We start from the raw sequence: 21,915 nt of genomic DNA, 5'->3' as shown, positions 1-21,915 counted from the left end.
TAGGATTGATTGCCATTAGGTTTGTATTGCCTTTGAATTACAAATGGTATGGGGTTTTTAATGCTGTTTTTATGGCAAAGATTTTTAATGAATCTCCTTTGTTTTGCAGTTACTTCGAGAGCTTAAGCATCCAAATGTCATCTCTCTTCAGAAGGTGTTTCTGTCTCATGCTGATAGGAAAGTATGGCTTCTGTTTGACTACGCTGAACATGACCTCTGGGTAAGGTGAATTGTTGGTGGACATGGAGCCATGGTTTCAGTTGGGGATTAAGAGGGACTGACTGAAAACAATTTTGGGAGCTCATCTTCGTATGAGATTTACATTTTTAAAATAAAAGTAACTTCCTAGAATGTGGTTGAGGAGTTACCAACACTAGAGTATTGCTTTGTATTTTTACTTTTGGTCATATCAGTTTGACCTTTGTAACGTACTACAGAAAACAAACAACTCTTCAATATTGTTTCCTAGCTTCAGATTTTTGATAAAATAGAAAAATTAACAGTAATAACTATTTTCTTATAAAATTTAAAAGCAGCGTATTTCCTTTTTTTCTGTAATGTAAAGAAATGTAAGATGAGAAGGTGATAGGGAAATGAATATGTTATGTTTGAAGGACTAGATTGAGATCTAATGGGCCTGTCTGTCATTTGTCATGTGACCTTAGGCAAATCTCTTAATGGCTCTGAAGCTATAGTTTCCCCCATCTGTAAAATATAATACTTTTACTGCTCTTTTTTACAGGATTTTCCTGGAGAACAATTTTGTATTCAAAAGCCTTATAAACTAAGTGTTCTATGCAAGGACAGTAGAAAACTTGTTAATCATTTATTGGGTATCATTCACAATTGATATTCAGTATTCTAATGTATTTCTTATTTTCATTGGCAGAAATTCAATATTGTACACACTTGAATTTGGCATATTCTTATATAGGAAGAATTCTTTGTAGAAGAGAGGTCTACTACAAAATGAGATTGTCATGGAAATAGAGTCTGTTGTGGCTTTTATTTTGTTGTGGCTTTTATTTTATGATAAGAATATTTTTAGATCACCAGACTTTGATTCTCAAAGTCAAGTAATTATATTTATTAGTTTAGCTAATATAACAAAAAAATGATTCTGTATTGATAAACATTATTATAAGCTAAGAATTTAAATTTATCCTGTCTAAATAGGTAAAATACAAACAGCTGACTCAGTATCTTGCATTTACTCAGCAGATTATTTTTAAAATAGGATTTACAGAAGCCTTAAGTAACTATAAAATTTACTCCTTTATTAAATATAACAGCTACATTTTTTAAAAAAAAACCTGAAAGGCCATCTTGGGGATAAGATTAATAATATGTATAGATGAAAATCTATAATAGGATAGCCCAAATAATTTTGAAACATACAAAACTTATGTCCTGATCAGTCTTGGGTGAAGAACATGTTAACACAGATTTCAGTTTAAAAAACAAAACAAGTAAACAAAACCCAGTATTACGTCAAGTTAATTCATTAGCAACTACTTCAGTACTGTGAGATATATTTTTCTGATATTTACTAAGTAATAAGGTCTTTAAATATTTCACTGTGTTTTGCATCCTGTCTATATTTACTAAATTAGCGTGGCTGTGCATTTATTGAGCTAAATAAAAGAGAAAACATATGCAAGGGATTATACTATCCTGGCTTAATTTCAAAATCTTCAAAATAATTTATTCTTTCATTCCGCTGTAGTTCGTAAATGCAAATACAAAATTTTGAAATAAAACTAGCACAAATCCTAGTAAAACTGTTTAAAAGTAAATTCACCTTCTGAAAATAGTTAAATAGTTTTAAACTCTTTTGCTGATTTCCAGAAGTATCCTCATTTACATAATTTTAACTTTAACAGACTTCAGAAACTGAAACTTATTTTGGTGTCATATGCTTTCAGTTTTATAAAAAAATATTTTCATACTGTTTGTAGATTCCTGTTTTCCATGACTAAATGTGGTTTGATTCAAATTATTTTTATAATTTATCTGGAAAGAACTGTTTTCAAACAGAAAATAGACACATGAAATTTTCTCTCTGTTTTATGAAACTATTGTCCAAGGTTCATGCTAGTTGTAAATATGTTTTTCTTTTTTTGTTGGCGTCTGTTCTTTTAAAAGAGATCTAATCTAATCAAATTAGGATTCTGTTAATAAAAATTCATTAACTCAGGGTGGCCAATATTGAATTGAACATTCATCATACTGAAATCTAACATAAAATCAAATTATATAATCCAAATTTATGAGTAAATTTCCAGGCTGGTTTATAAACGTGATTTGTAATAAAACATAGTTGAGCATAGGAGATAGCATTGTATTCACTATGGTTTCTCACAAACTGGTATGTAATATTTAATTTTATATGTAGGTATAATTATGCTTTCACAAATTATACTGTATGTAATGTTGTGCATATAGTCACCATTGGCTTTATCATCATCTTATTAATACTCATTTAAGCCAAATAAGTACTTTTAATGCTCATTTTAATAAAAACCAAATGATGATTCAGTTTATTAAAACCTATTCTTTATCCATTTTATTTTCTTATTTTAATTTGAATATTGAAATGAATTAGTTGGGGTAAGGCAGCAGAGGGTAAGAAAACAGTTGCAGTAAAAAGAGTCATTTAAAAAAATCACTTAGGTGTTGATGAAATCTTATGGTATACGTATTGCATATTTATTATATTGCCCTGGAATAAAAATGAAGGTAAAAAATTCCCCCACTGTAGTTTTTTGTAGTTATAAAATATTGGTAAAAAAGTAATATGTAATACCCTAATGAAAATATAACTAAAGAAGTGGTATATGGCATCAGTTGATTATCTTACCTCCCCTAAATATTTGTTCCTTTCATTCTTACTCTGGCAGGTTTTAATTTTTTTAAATGTATTTTAATCTTTTTTTTTTTAAGCTCTGAGAGCCACTGGTTCTTCTTAAGGTGAACAGACTTGATTGTCACATCATTTCTTAGGATAGGTGACAAACAGTCTAGATTATTAAGAGTTATTGTAGCTCTGTTTTGTTTGCCTTTTCTTAAATACTTTGAAAAAATTACTGAGAAGAAAGTTAACATAATGTAATGCTGCTACTAAAGTATAGATTAATCATACTACATATGTACTGACTGATACCCCTTACCTTCTGAAATATACCTTTGCTTTTTATTTTTTCTTTGGAAGATAAAACTCCTTCACTCATTAGTTATTTCTTACCCATTTTCTACCTCTATATCATAAGAAAGTAGAAATGAAAAGATTAATGTATAATATTAAATATCTCACTCCTCTTTTAATTATTTTTATTAAGTTCAAGAATACGCCTGATATTCCCTCACAAATACTGGTCAGGAGTCTGGCCTTGTGCATATTAGACGCAGGCATGTGCGCAGTGGTGCATGCAGCAGAGTTGGCTGCAGCTGACTTGTAGATTTTCTTGCAGTTTAAGAGTGCTTTAATTAAAATGAAACCTGTCAAGAGTTTGAAACATTGGATCTTGTTTCTGTTGAGGTACATTTATTTGTAAAATGATTTTTCTGTTTATGAAGTGGTATTGTGTTTACCGGATGTCCACTAACATTATATTGATACCTAGAAAGCTTTGATGGATGTTACAAGGCTGTTTTTTTCCCCTCGTCTGAAGAAGCTTTCATATTTCTAATTATGTCCAGTGTGAATTGGTCATTTACATGTTATTCCTTTGTGCTTGTGTGTACTTAATTGAAATATTTTCCCATTTGCTTTCTTTATAACTCATGTATTGTAAATAGGTACCACATCTATGCTATGTCAACCAGCCAGAACTCTCTCTGTTCTTTTTTTTTTTTTTTTTTTTTCATTTAATCACTACAGAATAAAAAATACTCTTTTCTTGAAAATTTTCACCAGATAAACAGGGGTCAAGTAACTCTGAAAGTAATTTTTAATTATACTTTAAAAATAAAATCACATTACCTTCTACTTCTCTGTTGTCATCATTTATTTTCTGAGACCGTATCATATGCTTAGGAAATGACATTTTAGCTCTAGTTATTTGGAAAGTTTAAGATTATTTATGTTATCCAGCAGAACGTGAAATTATATTTTCAAATCTTTGGAAATCCCTGAGTGTTTCTTTTTCTGTTAGGAAAATATTATATATCAAACTGTCTTTCCTTTTTTAAGCTTCTGGTGATATTTTTCTTTCTTTCAGCATATAATCAAGTTTCACAGAGCTTCTAAAGCAAACAAGAAGCCAGTACAGTTACCTCGGGGAATGGTGAAGTCACTATTGTATCAGATCCTAGATGGGATTCACTACCTGCATGCTAACTGGGTGTTGCACAGGGATTTGGTAAGTTGAAATGTAGTTAGGTTTAAGCCAGAAAGATGCATTTGGAGTTGGATGATTTTCTAGTTGTCTCTAGATATCAGTGCTATACAGGCCTGCAAACCTTATAGAGGAAGTGGGAATGCTACAGTCTCAAAACTAGCCTAGCCTTGTGCTTTTGTGTAATGCATCCTGCTTCTTGACGTACGTTAAGCTGGTGCTTAAGAGGTGAAAGAGGGCACATTTGTTTTGCTAAGCTTTCGGGGGTTTTTTCAAGTCTGTAAATAACGTATCGGCCTGCTTTACATTGAATATTATGTGCCAGACAAACTCTAGAAGTCGGTATATTTATGAGTAACTTGAAAATAACCCTTTGGAGCCTACTGTATCCTAAGTTGTATATTAGAAGAGGAGCGTTCATCTGCTTATTTTTAAACCCACTATGTTAGTAGCAGTCTCTCCGCCAACAGCCTTTAATAATCATGATTGAGTACATTATTGAGTGCCTTGCCATGTTAAGCTGCAATAAATTTTTACGAATTTAGAAACTTCAGAAACTGACTTTCTTATTTTTATTTCACATGGCAGAATAGTTTATGCCCTTTTTAAAAAAAACCCATATAGCATTAAATTGGTGATTAAATTGTGCATTGTTCATTAAATCTTCATAGATTTAAATTATGTAAATCTCAAATTCCCCTTTTCCCCTTTCATATTGAGTAATGTAGTAACTCTAGTAAGGTGTGCCTTCATTTCAAACAATTATAAACACAATGCTGGAAGTGATGACTTGGTCTCTAGTCACATGTGTACATTAGGAAAAAACCCCGTCGCCAGCTTGGAGGTGGAGCTGCTCTGCCCCTCACGCAGATATTCTTTCCAGACTGCTCTGTGTTTAATGCATTCAGTCTCTGGCCTTCAGTCAGGTGTTTTAGTTTCTAGTTCTTTCATCTGTCTTCAGTAAATCTCCTTGAAATAAGTTTAGTGGTAGTTATTTTATCTCCAGTTGTCAAATCTAGAAACCATTTAGAGTAGGACCAATAACACATCAGAAATTTGGTTGAAACAACTTTTTCCCTTATGCAAAAATTTTTCCTTTATTTTTAATAGAATTAGGTTATTTTACTTATAAACAATGAATTTATAGAACATAAATATGAAAAATCCTTTGTCTCTTTATGAAGCTGAAAATAAATTTCAGCTTTTAGGGGCAGAGTCAACTTAGGGAAAAACTATTACTACTTTTGAGTTACTGACCTTTTTTATGATTCTAAAAGAATAGAATCTGGTTTTTCCCCATAGAGTTAATTACGCTACGATAACGCTACATTTTCTTTCTAATGTAAGTATTTTCTCATCACTAAAATATGTATGTTCATTAGATGAATGCAAACTGATTTTTAAACCAGTATTTAATTTTTATGTTAATGTATAATATACCTGAACTACTCACATTAGTATTAACTACAGTGGTGAAAATAATTTCGAAGTCTGATTTCTTTTGTGTCTCTCTTGGGAGAGCTCTTTCTATTGATACGGCCAGAACAAGTTGTCTTTGGCACAGAGACAGTGTAGAGCAGGTCATCTCAGAAGTCTCTGTTTTTGGTGTACCAGGAGACAGAGGCAGTGGAGCAGTGCACTTAGGTGCAGGTGACAGAGGGATGCACTGTCTGTAGCTGATTTAAAAATAATAATGAAACAGATGAAAAGTAGTTACTTTTTAAAAATTTATTTATTTATTATTTATTCTTGGCTGCGTTGGTTCTTTGTTGCTGCCCACGGGCTTCCTCTAGTTGCCGCGAGCGGGGGCTACTCTTCGTTGCTCTGCGCGGGCTTCTCATTGCAGTGGCTTCTCTTGTTGCAGAGCACGGCCTCTAGACGCGCGGGCTTCAGTAGTTGTGGCACGCGGGCTCAGTAGTTGTGGTGCACGGGCTTAGTTGCTCTGCGGCATGTGGGATCTTCCCGGACTAGGGCTCCAACCCGTGTCCCCTGCATTGGCAGGCGATTCTTAACCACTGCGCCACCAGGGAAGCCCGTTACTTTTTATTGTTACCGTATGCTGGCAATTCTGAACAGTATCAGTGATAAAATATTCCTATCCACTGAGACAAACCGCTCCTACTCCTGTACCCTCCTTGATATGCCACTGCTCTCTGTTTAAAAGTGTGTTCATCCAGAATATTTTGTAAACGTAAGCGGTTGTTTTTCTGCTGCTGCCTCCTTTGACTTTCCCATCTGAAGTGTGGTTTCCTGTGCTATCTGTGTGTGACTTCTTAGTGATCTTTCCAAACGTCTGACCCTTCTGTGCATCACAGGCACACTGCACCATCGTCTCCTTAAAATTATAACCTCTGTCCCAGGCTGGATCTTACTGTTTCAGGTACCTGCCTCTTGAATTATTCTTCAGTTCTTGAAGGAAAGATTCATTATCAGAGTTTTTTAAAAAATATGTGCCCACCTTCCTGCCAACTGAAAATTAAATTTTGGAGTTTGATACTATATAGTTTTTCAACTATAGCTACATAAGATATTCATATATGAAGTAATCAAGTATTTACTCTGAAGAACATTCTTTAGAAGCTGTATGATATGCCTTTTTTTAACCCCTTCTCAAATAGTTATGATTTGCAGATGAGATATTTACCCTATGAGAATGAATATAATTACGAGTTAATTATATTCTTTGCTCCTTTCAGTCAGGTTTAGATGAAATGAGGCGATACCAACCTTAATAGATCTACGTAGATATTTATTTATTTGTTTGTTTATTTATTTATTTATTGGCCATGCCACATGGCTTTCACGATCTTAGTTACCCAACCAGGGATCGAACCTGTGCCCCCTGCAGTGGAAATGCGGAGTCCTAACCACTGGGACCACCAGGGAATTCCCTACATAGATTTCTCATGTTAATAATTGAACCAATTGGTTAAGTTGCTGACTTGCCACAAGAAACTTCATATTCAGGTGGATAATTGGCATAGACAGCCTAAAAACACCATTTGAAAATAGCCCAGAATGTTACTGAAGCTTTTGCTTAATAACATTGGCTTTATTATTAATAGAAATACTGACTTGAGATGATAGAGTTATGAAGTTCTTTGATATATATAGTTGTTATTTAATAAATAAAGATTAATTTTGTCACTACTAATCATTATGTAGTAGCAGATCGGTAACTGGGATGTGTCATCCTTGGCAGGAAGTAGAGATCTAATAATGCTGGAACTCTTGTTGGGCTGAAGGTGGTAATGTGTACACACGTGTGGCTGTTTTAAGAAAAATGGGCTAGAAAGGAAGAACATTCAGTATTTATTTGGTGAGATAATTTATGAATCCAAAGTAAACTTTTTAGTTTTAGAGCATTAAAATATGTATGTATAAGTTGGTTTGCTTATACACTTAATCTGTTTGCTATAAGTAGAGAGAAATAAAAACAGAGGTGTGTGTAAGTTAGCTATGTTGTTTCCTTTGACTACACCCTTCTCCTTTCTTCTTTATTCTCCTCTCCTTGGAAGTGAAAATCGTTTGACTAATAGTCTGTAGTCCTGGTTCTGGCATTACCATCTGTATTAATCAGCGTTCTCCAGAGAGACAGAATGTGTATATTTAGAGAGAGTGAGATTTCTTTTAAGCAGTTCCCTCAGGCAGTTGTGGAGGCCTGGTTAGTCAGAATCTGCCGGGTAGGCTGGCAGGTTTGACAGACCCAAGGGAAGAGGTGTAGTTGAGTCCAAAGTCAATCTGCTGGCAGATTTCCTTCTTGTTCAGGGAGGTCAGTTTGTTTTATTAAGGCCTTCACCTGATGGATGAGACCCACCCACGTTATGGAGGGTAATCCCCTTAACTCAAAGTCCACCCATTTAAATGTTAATCTCATCCAAAACCACCTTGACAGAAACATCCAGAATACTGTTTGACCAGATACGTAGGCACTATGGTCCAGCCAAGGTAACAGATAAAATAACCATCCTATACAAGTCGGTTAACCAAGACACAAGTTAAGGTAATGTGAGAAAAGGTATTTCTGGGTCATGTCGTCCACCCACCCCACCCCACCCCCGTTATCTGCTGTTTATATAAAATAGGAGTGTTCTGTTGGCTTAAGGAATATTAAGATTTTTTTGCCAGATACCATAAAGAGAAACTAAGTCTGAAATATGATGAAAGCTTCAAATAAAGATATGTTTTAAGTGACTCAAAATGAGGAAAGGTTTGAAGTCTGTTAGCCTGATTGTATTGAGTTTGGTGATCTTTTTTTTTGAGCCCAGTCTATTAAAAATTTGAAGCACCAAAATCATATTCGATACTTTTTCTGTAGAAGCTAAGTTTGATTTTGCAGTAGTGACTGAACTCTTTCCTGTGAGAGGTAGTCCTCCTGGATTGAGTTAAAGCACACGGACAGAGTGTGAGAAGTTCTCGCTAACAGTGACCCCATTGTGACCTGTTTGAGGACATCCAGCCAGTTTACTCTGTCTGGCCTCTTTCAGTAGAGCTGATTATTTTTTATAAGACTTACTAAATTTAGGAATGGTTTTCTTGTGCAATCGTGAAATTTCAAACTCAGTTAATTTTTCTTTTCCTAGGAAAAATTCTGTGATAGATTAAGAATTTGAAAAACGCTTGTCAAATGTATGCATGCTGGTGTTAGTGAACTGGAGATTAAAAACACCGCTATAGTCTGGCTCCAGTCTCCTTTTTTTCTTTTCTCTCTTTCTTTATAGTTATTTTCCAGCCAACCCAGAGGTTGCCCTGCCTTCCTGAATCCCTGCTCCCTTCATCTCCAGCATCTGAAATTCTATTCATCCTTTAAAGCTCTGCTCCTGCTACCTCATCAGTAAAGTGCACCCCCTCCTCCACCTCCACTCCCCCACTCCCACCCCAGTCACACTAGCTGGGAGTGAGAATGTTTACTTCTACACCCTGTAGCAGTTACTTTGAACTACCCCTGGGGCACTTGCTAGTTTTGGTAATTGTATGTCCTCTGTTTGATGGTAAGTTCCTGAGGGCAAAGACTGTGACTTATGATATGTTTGTATCCTGCCCAGCGCTTAGCAAAATACACATTAATGTATACAGTATTGCTTATATTTGTTGAATGAATGAACTAGCCCATTTGTAACAGAAGCAAAGTGGCCTCCAAGGTTATTCTCCATAGCTTATCTCTGATATTACCTGATGCTGGTCCGTATCTACGGACACACAGAGACTCTGCTGCGTTTCTTCCTTTTACTCCCTCTTATCTCTGCTGTGTTTCAGTGCAGTGGAACAGTGCAGAAAAAGTTCTTTTCTATTCATACTACATTTTAAGTCCTTTCAGCATCCTTCCTCTTTCCACCTAGAAGAGCTCAGCTCTTAGCAGTCAGTTCAGAGACCATTCAGCTAATGATACTGATCTGTTGACCTTTTCCATTGCACTCTTCCTCTACCCCATATTTTTGTTCCGCCCACTGAGACCTATTTCCTGGCCCTTTGTCTGTTTGTTCTGATGTTCTTCTCTTCATGTCATTTATTTTTTCCAATTTTTTTCCTTTAATCTTAAGGGTCGAACATTTCCATCATCGTTCGTTTACATCCCTCACTTTTTTTCAAGAACGTCTTAAAGTACCTTCTGTGTGAATTATTGTTTAATTGTAGGTGAGGGGGCCATACCTCCCTTCTCCTATACATCCCAGCTGCTCTGAACTTGCAGCTCTCATGTTTCACTTTAATAATACATTTAACTGACCAGTTCATTACTAATCACAATGTAAATATTTTAATTTCTAGCTAATAGTTGTTCATTTTAAATTTTCTAGTGAACTCAATGTTGGCTGAATTTTGTGCTTTTTGTTGAAAATATTCATGCAGTGTATCATATATACCATAGAAATGATTTACACTCAAATCAGACTTGTATTTAAGTAAGTATTAAAGACTTGGGCTTTTGACATGTTTCCTAAGGAACTTAATAGAAAGTAGAGAAGTAGTTATGATGGCTGGCCTATTTACCATTAATTTTCGTTAAGTATATATCAGGTTCTCATATGGTCATTAATGTGTTCCACTTTAAAAAAAAATCTAATGTCCAAAATTTCATTTGAATTATTACCTTAATGGTTTCATCATAGTGGTAATTAACTTGGAACTACCAGACACATAAGGTTGTATTTTTGTCCTGTGGCACTAAGTGGATAATATAATATAGCATATTATATTATATACTATAATATAGTATTAAGTGAGATATACTGTAATATAAATTTTCACCATGTTGTTTTCTTTTTTCATTTAAGCTGAATTACAAGGCTGTATACAAAATTTGGAGTGTTTTGGAGTATTACAACTATCTGCTAGTTGGTCACTCGTGCCCTAAACCAATTCAAAATAGTTTTTGGGGGGGGGGGGCGGTGGTATAGCTCAGTGACAGAGCATTTGACCGCAAAATAAACTCTTTGTTTTTTTGTGTGGTTTTTTTGCGATAGTAAAATTTCCTAGAAAATGAATCTTTGTAGAGATTTCCTTTGGAGTATCCCAGTGGGGATGTGCTATCATGTGTAGTATGTGATGTGACATAGCCCAGTGGGCCGTTGCATAAACGTATTTAAAAGATGCTGGAGCTGTTTCAGAGCTTTAATCTGACTTATTAAAAAAAAAATCTGATAGTGCCGCTGCCATGCAGTTTTATTTTAATTATACTGGGTAACTTGGAGTCACTTGGTGGGGTTTTAGCTGTTTGGTGAAAGATGAGTTGGTTTCCTAGCAATACAGTCAAAATCTTGGAGTGAGCCATCGACTCAAACTCAGTTTCACAGGGCCTACTTTATGAAGGCACCTAATTATGTATTGATGATAACATGATGAATTATTGGGGTGTTTTGGATCTGATTCTTCTTGCGTGAAAGATTGCCTGGTTTATTAGTTTTGCTTACTAATACTAAAGTTTGCTCACAATGATATGGTTAGTTGGTTTGTTGGGGTTTTTTAGGTGCATTTTCTTTCTTTCTTTCTTTTTTTTCACATCTTTATTGGAGTATAATTGCTTTACAGTGTTATGTTAGTTTCTGCTGTATAACAAAGTGAATCAGCTCTACGTGTATATATATATATATATATATATATATATCTCCCCATATCCCCTCCCTCTTGCGTCTTCCTCCCACCCTCCCTTATCCCACCCCTCTAGGTCGACACAAAGCACCAAGCTGATCTCCCTAGATGCATTTTCTTATTGACTGTTGAGCTCTGTACAATAAGTGGAAGACTCAGAAGGAAAGCGATTAACTGACCTGATTCTGGTTACTTAGAGAACTGTTTTCAAAGCTAGGTCACTGAATTTAGGGAATTTTTCCTCTAGATCAATGATTTTTATAAATTGCAGGTTGTAAAAGCCATAAGTGAGTTGGGAAATCACACAACACAACCAGCCTTTTTATTTTTTTAATGGAGTAGAGTAGAATAGAGAAAATAGCAGAGTGCATCATATGTCTTGAGGGAAATTATTGTTTCATGAAACTTTTGTTTCAGTTATACGTGTGTATATGTGAATATGGTCATGCAATATTAAGTGATTTTCTTCCTGTGGGTTGTGTTCAAAAAGGTTTGAAAGCCGCTGCACTAGACTGTTTCCCAAAAGGTACTTGATATGGTTAGGAAAAGAGAACATCAAGGAAAAAAAAGTAGTCAAATCTTTAGAAAACACTTTGTCCCAAATTGTAAGTACTTTAATGTTTTATGCAAATTTCTTGACATTGATAATAAAATCATTTTGAATAGCTGTAGCCCTGTAGGAAATATGTTTTTCTAAGTAGGGTTTATTTACGAGTAGGAGAATTTCAGGCAAATTTCACCTTCCTCCTTTACTACCTTTCTAAATTGTCTGAATAGTTTGCAGTTAACATATATTATTGTTATATAGAAGGAAACAGAGGAAGATTCTATTTAGTCTTTATTAAAAGTTCACACATAATATTCAGTGTGGTTTAGTGTATTTATTTTATGGTAGAGGATGATTGCTATTAAGAAAAAAAAAAGCCATGCATACACTTTTTTTTCTGCCTAAAAAAATAGGACAGTACCTTCTTCAGGGTAAAAAAAAGAAAAAAGAAAAAAAAAAAAAGAAAGAAAAAGGCAGAAAGGACCCTGCCACTGTCCAAATGCTGAAAGAGGCAAAGCAACAAAATAATTGACCAGCTGGGAAGAAAGGAGCCTGCGTTCTTGGCCTCTGTTCTAACTGCTGTTGCCCCTTCTCTGTGCTTCGCTTCCTTGAAATGAGTGTTGGGAATATATTAAGCATGTTTCTTTACAGCAGAGCTTTTTTGAAGAAAAATGCTTTGTGACTGTCAGGTTTAATCACTGCTTATTACTTGAGATTTGCTTCATTTACTGGGAGTAAATGAAAATAAATAAATCTCCAAGGATTTACTCTGATTTTCTTATTTGTCTAATTGTATAACTAGTAAAACATATAAAATTGCGGTCATAAAATTTAGGCTTGAAGATAAAACATAGGTTTTATTGATAAGAATGGGTTAAGGCAAACTTAAATGAGGTTTGCATTAATTTTAGTTAACATAATGAATTGTGTTTATTCTATAGTATATTTACTTAAATGACCAATTGGGCAGTTTTCTTTCTTGGAAGTATTTGATTGTTTGTAAACAGTCCGTTTGATTTCTTGATATGTGCCACGTTTGTGTAATTTTGATATTGATGTTGAGCATACACAGTGAACTGTGTTCTGTTGTTTGTAAATAATGAAAAAGTGGTCTACTTAATTTTACTGAATAGCACAGCTGCAGATATTGTACCTGCTTATATGGGCAGATTACAAGTTGATTATAAAAATATTATGTTATTTAGTTTGCATATTGCTTCTAATCTACTTTTCCTTAGAGTCTGAGTCTTTTCAGACACTTTATCAGCACAACGCTAGAATCTTTTAAGTCAGATTTCTCACCAATCAAGAACAGATATTGTAAATAATTTAATTGAGCCTTTTAAAAAAAAATGGAGTGTAAGATAATATCTTTGAGTAATCCTGAAAATTGACTAGAAGTAGAGGATTATCTGAGTTTTAAGTCACATACATTGGTATCTTTTCTCTTTTTTTAACATAAAATGGAGCCAGACCCGTCTTTTCATCTCTTTGATAGAGAGTCATCTGAAGTATTAGGACTGTCTGGCACATAGTAAATGTTCAGTAAGTGCATCTTACTTCAGTCCATCATCACGTTGCCCTAGAACTATGACTAAGTACCTTAGGGGCGGGAACTTTATCCATTTCGTTTACTGCTGTATCATTATTACCCAGAGTAGCACATATTAGCTGCACAATAAATATTTATTGATTGAATAACTGGATTCTTATCAATGCTACCTTCAAAACAGGTCTCAGATTGAACTACAGTAAGACGGTCCTATAACTGAGATTTGAAGGTGGCGCAGCTGGCATTGGTCCCAGTCCTCTGGCCAGTGTCTTTTCTCAAAGAAGAGTGACCTGTAGTGCTTGTTTTCAGGGAGAAACAGCTGTGGGAAGAGAGCCATGAAGGGAAGAGCAAGTTAGCAGGGATTCTGGAGTCCTCCTAGCTCAGTGTCTCTGGGTCAGTCCAGTGAACAGGTGCCGACTAACAGGGAGATTCCAAAACCCCTCGCTGCCAGGATGTGGATTTGGATTTTCCAGGTGGACTTCCAGGTGTGCTCATTCGTGAATTCCTGTTCATTAACCCTACAGTAGCCTGACCCCCCAGTTCACACGGTTCACACGGTTCACACGGTTGAGTGTTTTGCAGTCCACTTACTGCCTCTTGACTTTGCTTCTTATCGTTTCTGTGACTACTGTTCTAATCCATGGTACCTGGATTACTGAAAAAATGTCCAAGTGAATCTTCCCTACTTGCAGTCTTATGTTCCTATGGTCCAGTATCTACATAGCAATCAGAATGATCGCTCTAAAAAGCAAATCACACCATGTCATTCCCCTACCTGAAGTTCCTCGGGAGCCTCCTACTTGTGAGACAGGTATACTCAAAATCTATCCTAAACGTTTATTATGTCTTCTTGCTGCAGAGACTGGAGAGCTGAAAGCTGCAGCATTGTTTTATGTATCAGTAAGATAGAAAACATGCTGGCAACTCGACTGTCATACCATGGAAGTTATAAGACATAACCCAGTTACAGAAATATTAAAATTTTTAAAGGAAAGGAAAAAAATGCATAAAGTGCATTTTTCCCTTGACATTTGGTAGTGGTAAGTAGCTAGGACTTAATTACTAGTGCAGTGGCAAATGACTGAGGTAACTGTTTTTCTGTCTTTAATAAGAATTGTTAAGTTTCATCGTTATGTGTGATGTTTGTTCTAGGGTTTTGGTAGATACCTTTTATCAGGTTAAAAATGTTCCCTTCTATATCTAATTAAGTTGTTTGTTTCTAAATCAAGAATTGATTTTATTAAATGCTTTTCTTGCATCTTTTGAGATGGTCATATGGCTATTTCCTTTAATCTGTTAATATGGTAGCTTACATTTATAAGGTTTTATTTCATTTTTAATGTTGAACCATCCTTGTCTTAGTGGGATCAGCCCTACTTGGGTTTGATTTTTTTTTCTCCAGTTACTGTTGGATTCCCTTTGCCAGTACTTTGTTGTGTCTATATTCTCAAGTGAAGACGGTCAGTAATCTGTTTGTACACTTTTTTTTGTTACCATGATTATACTAGCTTCAGAAAATGATTTTAGTCTCTGGAATAGCTTGTATAATATAGGAATTACTTATTCTTGAAAGGTTGGTAAAAGTCATCTGTAAAACTGATTCCGGTGCATTGAAATTAGGATGGATGATTTTTGGCTACCATTTAAATTTCTTTAATAGTTGTTAAATTATTCTGGTGTTCTACAAAACCCTGGATAGAATAAACATTTTAAAATAAATACAAATTACCGTAATTGACCCTGGAAAAGGTAGAAAAACTAAATAGACTAGCAACTATGGAAGACTTAAAGACATTTGTCACAGGGCTACCTCTAAAAACATGTAACAAATGCACATTTTTTCACAGTTGCTTCAACCATGAAGCAACAGTTAATCCTGCATTATATAAACTGTTCCAGAAAGAAAGTTTCCTTAGTAACTTTGTAGGAAGAAAGCATAACACCGACACAAACCTAATAAAGATAGTAGATCAGTGTCATGTATAAATATTTATGCATATATCCTAAATAAAATATTAGCAAATAGTATCCAGAGGAATGTTAAAAGAATACTACTATGCTCCAAGTAAATGAAGTTCTTTTCAAGAATGTGAAGATGATTCAGTCTTTGGAAACCTATTAACAGAATTCATATTAATAATGCTAAGAGAATAATACTGGTTATCTCAATAGTTATAAATATAAAACTTTTGCAAAATTCAATGTTTGACAAAGTTTAATATTCATTTCTGATTGAAATTCTTTACAAAAATAAGGAAAGAAGGAAACTTCTAAGCACAAAAAGTGTACATACCAAATCAACAGCTGTTATCTTTTCTGTTACCTTTTCTGTTATCTTCTCTGTTCTAACCTTTCTGTTACCACTATTATTTAACAATGTCCTGGAACTTTTCTGGTCTAAAAGTAACCTAAGTAACTGTGCTAGGGGAGGCTAAATAAAATAGGATCAATACAATAGTACTATGCATTTATTTATTATTTGTTCACTGTTGAGTGAACAAATACAGGAATCAAAAGAGCCTTTCTAAGATATTTATATAAATGTAAATAATATAGACAAATCTGGAATTATGTCCACCAAAATACTTGTAATGACCTAACTCTGTGAGGTGAGGTTTCAGGTAAATTTTACTTTCTTTGTACTTTTCTGTATTTTAATTTTCTACAAAAATGTGTATTTTTATTACTTTAATTCTTAAAAAGCTGTTGCTAATAATAAACAGTTTTTTAATCAATAAAAGGCATAAGTAACTAGAAGCTAGAAAGGTGATAAAAAACAATTAAGGGCATCTCATAGGGTGATGTAGAAAAATCATCTTGGGGGTATTATCCAATCATGCATGGGTACCTCGCCCCCCCAGAAGTCTTCAGTTAAGAATCACTTCAGTTGTGAGTCACTATTAACAGATTATAGTGTTAGCTGTCATTATAATATATTTTGGACTTTTAATATATCAAGCATTGTATTAAGTCTTCTATGTGCATTAGTAACATTTATCTTTGCAACACTAACTTGTCATTATTTTTATCCATATTTTATAAATGAGAAAATGGAGGTGAAGGTCCCAGAATTAATAGCTGATAGCATCCTTGATTTTCTTTTAGCCTGTTCTTAACCATTTAACCGTACTTCCTCATCTTCTGAAGAAGTCTGTTATATTCCTCAAATGTTTAGGGGAAGAAAAATGTTGAGAACTATTGGTCTAAAGTCTGTGTCTGTTCAAATATAGAAAAAAATTATAGTATCAGATAAAGTATATTTTACTTCAAAAGACTGAAACATATTTTGTAACAGCAGAATGATTAAAATAATGAATATACACCAAAGAACTTACGGTTTGTTCAATTTGGCAGTTGTACAAAAGGAAATAGAAATATATAATTATGTACTTTGACATTCTTTAAATCAGATTTTGACAAAATTTTTTAAATAAAGAATGAGCAAAAATTATAGAATGAAGCAATGAGATATAATAGAATTGCTTGGCATTTAGGGCTATATAAAAGAACATATTTTAAAATAAACGTTCACTGGGAATTCCTTGGCGGTCCAGTGGTTAGGGCTCCAAGCTTTCACTGCCGAGGGCCCACGTTCAGTCTCTGGTTGGGGAACTAAGAAACCCGCAAGCCATGTGGCACAGCCAAAAAATAAAAAGAATAGAAAAAAAAAGAAAAACCATTAGCTAAAAATGTATGTCTAGAAAAGTTCAGTGTGTACTAGAAGATGAAGATATTCATGGTTAGTATTCACGAAGACACAAATTCTACATTAATCTCTCAGAACACAATAAAAAAAAACTACAAGTAAAAGCAGAATTATATTTTCTTAGCTATTAGATGTCAACTGAAAATGTGCCATTTGAGATACAGATCAGTATGTGTCATAGTACAAAATGATTAACAACCAAACTGAAACAAAGTCATTGAGTGTCCAGAAAGTGTGCCACCAGGTTGTGTTGTTTATAGTGTGTAAGTTTAGTTCTGAAAAAATCTTGGAGAACAGCACCTAACAGTGGTTTCTTAGGGATCCCTGTCTTCTTTTCATAGACAGATCCATTAAAAACCAGCTTTTCTTGTTGACTCAGAGTCTCCATTTTGCCTTGATAACGTTAGTGAATATGAAGACTCTGGTTTTACTCCTAGAATAACAAGTTGTCAACTTGACAGAGATGCCAGTGTCCTGCACTTCCGTACCTGTGTGAGATACCTCTGATTGGTAATGGAAGTTTCCGGACCAGCCCAGTTCCTGTCTTTCTCAAGATGCAGCTCCCTGCAGTCCTTAGTCTTCTACCAGAGCTGGCCCCTCAAATGAAACTACTTTGCCATCCCTGCTGTATGCCAGAATCATCAGTGTGCTGTTTCCCATCGTGACAGAGCCTGGAGAACAGAAAGCCTCTACAGGAATGGTTATCTCTGTAACACAGACATCTTGCTTTAGGAAATGTCAGTGGGTTTTTTTTTTGGAGCACAACAACATAAAACAAGAAGAAAAGCCATGAGACTGTAAAACAAGGGCATGTTCTTTTAATTACAAACACAGTTTTTTTCTGGGAGAAATAAAGCAAGAGAAGGCTATCGTAGTTTCAAACAATCAAATATACTTCAAACAAGTATCTCATTGATCTATTTCATTGTTCAGCAGGCAGTAAAGGGTGTTCTATAATCACTTCTGTGCATAAGATAACTATTCTCGAAGATGTTATCATGATGTTATAATACTTTTAAGTCATGTTGGATCTCTGCTCTCTATAGCAACAATAGTTTAATGGAGTATGTGCCTCATCAAAATGTCACCAGCAAAGTATGTTTTTTTAAGGTGATTATGTCTGATGGCACATGAAAGATCGCAGACTATTTACCAAAGTCATGGTTATTACTGATTGTTTCATGAATTATCACCAGTTACTTGGATGCTTTGGCTCTAGAGCTTAAAACTGCTAACAAATTCTCCCACTGAAAAAAGAAAGAAAAGAAATTAGCTTTTTGGAGAATATAATATTGTTTCAATGTGGCATTAAGTACGAAAACAAAAATTATCCATCAAGTCTTTTGAAGCCTTCCTTAAAACTGATTAAGCAACAAAACAAATACTGACAAGAGTATTCATGATCTCTATGGCTTTTCTGCCAGTTTCTCTTGAGATTTCCATTAGATCACATTCACAAAAGAAATTTAGTGTGAGATTTGTCTACTAAATCAGAGTATCATGCCCTGGGGCATATGGATACCACCATGGGAGACACCATGAGGAGGGACTCATTGTTTATCAACAGTTTTATTAAAACAGCACTTAAAACCATTCTCTTTTGTTTATGACTACATAGCATGCCCAAACTGAACTTAAATCCACTAATTTAAGTGTGCGTGGTGACTCTCGGCCCCAAGATCTACTTCAGATCATGCGATAGGCAGTGAGTTGTCTTGCAAAGCAAGTTTTAATTATTAGCTGGAGCTTTGGCCCCAAACCCTAATACTAGGCAAGACTTTGACAGAGAAACTGTTCCCCACCAATGCTCAAACCCAAGCTTGGGACTTGGCCAGTCCAGTGAGTCTATAATAAAATGAAGACCAAGAGAGGGAGTTTGTCCCCCTTTGCCTAGTAGCAGGCTGACCAGTACCACCCATCCCAGGGCTTCTCAGATCTGGGTCCGGCTGCTGAATGAGTAAGAAAGCAAAAGAGAGAGAGAGAGCTTTTCCACTCCATCTAAAATAGAAGGAGGAAAGTGATGCCCATGTGTGCTTGTGCTTTTGCCAGATATGGAAGTAATCTTTTAGGAGCACTTAAGTGCTAGAAAAATCCATCGCAGCAAGCCAGTTAATCAGCTTGTAACTCTGGAGGAGGGAGTGGGATTTGGTATGTGGTGGAGGAGTGATGGGTGGTGAAAGAGTCTTTAACTCTTAACTGTATGTGGCCTCATAGTTTGAATTGTTTATAATCAGAGTGTATTCATGTATTACTTACATCATTAGAGGGTGGGCGTGGAGAATCAGGTTTTGCCAAGTAATGCAGAGGAAAGTTCTTATGGTAGAAATAACGGGCTAGCGCTGACATAGTTGTGTAAGGTCTAGTCACAGGACGCTGCAAACACACGTGTGGCAGGAGAGTGGTGGAAGGCGGGGCTGGAGAGATAAGTGGGTTAGAGCTTGCAGGTGCCTGGCATTCCATCATAAAGACTTCTACCTTATTCACAGGCGGTGAGGGGCCACGTGAAGGCGAAATACTTTAGTAATAAAGCACAGCAACAGCATTCAGGGAAATTTTGAAAAGGTCGTCCCTACCTCTGTCACTCTAACCTTTGTTTTTCTAGTCCTTAACACTTTTTTTTTTTAACCCAGTTGTAATCACAGTCTATATATAATTTTCTGTTCCACTGTTTTCCTAATAATTTCCTCTGTTACTGTGGAAGATTTTAAACAAGGGAGTGATGATGTGATCAGCTTTGTCTTTTAGGAAGGTAACCCTGGCAATAGTACAGAAGACTGAATTGACGGGAGGAGAATCAAAATGGGGTTCAAGAGATGTCTAGGGAGTCCTGCCCTGATGAACCATGAGAAGAGAGTTCTAGCCCAAATATCAAGTCCCCTCCTGAGCCACACCGTGACTGAGAGCAGGCCTTCCACTCAGCCAGATAGACGGGCTGCCTCTTCTCTTGGAGGGCGCCCCCCTGCTGTGGGCATTTCACGCGAGTCTCTGAGCCCTGATTCCCTCTGAAGCAGGCTGAGCTCTGCAGCGTCCCTGATGAGCAGCTTTGTTTGTGGTTGGCGGCTCCACGTGGCTCCCAGCGAACACTGTTAGTGCTGCACTTCCTTTCGGTGCTTCACCAGCTGTCTCAGCGGGCAGGAGTGTGTGTGTGATGATAGAGATTCTGAAAACATTTTCTTGAACAAAACATTACAGTTATGGTAATACACGTCCATTTAAAGCTTGCTACATAATTACCTTCAGAAGGGTCTGTTAGGAAGGGGCACTGCACCGCTCAGAGACCGGGCACATCCTGCTACTGCCCCCCACCCCCATCTCCTTGATCGTACTTGGGCAAGTCATGCACTCGCTCTGGTGCCTAGTTTCCTCATCTGAAAAATTGTAGGAATTTTCAGCCTTTGAAATGTATGTGCTACCATTTCAGCAGTGTCTTTTCACTGAGGATAAAAAAATAATTTTGATCTTTGGTAGTTGGTAGAATAATATACTGTAAGTTACATTTTATCAGTAATAGCATAGGGGCTGTCATTAAATATGGTCAGGGAAGCCTGTGAATTGGTTACCACTGTAAACAGCCTTCATTAAAATCTTTAATTTGATTCCAAGATTGCTTTGATGGGTATTTGAAAGGCGTCGTGATCTGGTTTCACTTTTATTCAGCAGACTGGTAGAACTGCAGTCAGACCAGGCGGACGGCAGGGTGGCAGCCTGAGAGACGTTTGGGGACTGCCCCTTCCTCCTTTCCCTCTCTCCTCCTCCTTGAAGAGGGACAACCCTTATATGTTAGTATAGTAGATACCACTGTGACAGATTTTAGATGGCAGTTAATCTTGTTATTTTTAGAGACTTAAGAACTGTTTGAAATATTACTTTGGTAAAATCTCCCTTTAAATGTTAGCTTCCTTTTTTATTTAAAAATGAAAACCTCAAAGATGTTCAGGTCATGGAAAATTCCTATTACTCTGCTAATTCATTTAGAAAAGACTTTATTAAATTGATTTCTCTATAATTTATTTGAAACATAGGTACATACTGTGCGGTTTCCAAAAAAGGGCATCAGGTGGTCCCTTCCGTATAATTAACTTGCTGCTTAGTGTTAAATTTTATTTGAAGATACATTTTCCCTTGAAGTTGCAGGACATTTTATGTAACTGAAAGAGTTAGAAGGAAGCACAGCATTTTAACTTTCTGCCAGCTGTTCCGCAGTAGTGAAAGCAGACTGATAACAGGGCCAAGAAAAGCCTTAGCTCTGCCTGGAGAAAAGCACTGCCATATTTGGCCTTCATGAAGTTGCATATTGCTTTGCATATATACACATAAAGTTTCTTTGGTGACTTCCTGTGTTTGATTTTAATTTTTGAGTAAATGTGGTTTTTTTAAAGGTGGATTTATGTTATATTGGCATATTGTCTATTTAAAAGAAACCACTACTGTCTACTGAAAAAAAACACTATTTTGTTTCCACAGAAACCTGCTAATATTTTAGTTATGGGTGAAGGTCCTGAGCGAGGAAGAGTAAAAATTGGTATGTTATATCTTTGATAAGTCACAGTGTAGCACTCTTTTAAAACTTTTTCAGGCAGCTTTATCACTTCTAATTTTTGCTGTAATAATATGCATTTATTCATATAGTTCCATGTGATCGAAGCCATTTCTAAAGAGTATATGTTAAAAGTGAAAAATGTTTCAC

The 21,915-nt window shown here is 35.6% G+C and overlaps 1 protein-coding gene across 6 annotated transcripts in view; it reads left to right on the top strand.

The window, feature by feature from the left end:
- The window catches only part of CDK8 (cyclin dependent kinase 8), a 96,806-nt gene that overhangs the window by 55,541 nt on the left and 19,350 nt on the right, over window positions 1-21,915 (top strand). For 5 of the 6 annotated variants that reach the window (XM_061170544.1, XM_061170543.1, XM_061170542.1 and 2 more), the window contains 3 exons: window positions 110-220; window positions 4,221-4,361; window positions 21,693-21,750. In XM_061170544.1, coding sequence (XP_061026527.1) covers window positions 110-220; window positions 4,221-4,361; window positions 21,693-21,750 — 310 coding nt within the window. Of the gene's footprint in view, window positions 1-109; window positions 221-4,220; window positions 4,362-21,692; window positions 21,751-21,915 lie in introns of those variants that run through there. The other variant, XM_061170547.1, reaches the window with a different exon arrangement.

The sequence above is a fragment of the Eubalaena glacialis genome, chromosome 16, assembly GCF_028564815.1.
Source record: "Eubalaena glacialis isolate mEubGla1 chromosome 16, mEubGla1.1.hap2.+ XY, whole genome shotgun sequence".
NCBI lineage: Eukaryota > Metazoa > Chordata > Mammalia > Artiodactyla > Balaenidae > Eubalaena > Eubalaena glacialis.
Note: the sequence above shows the minus strand (reverse complement) of the source record. Positions and strands in the feature narration are given on the sequence as shown.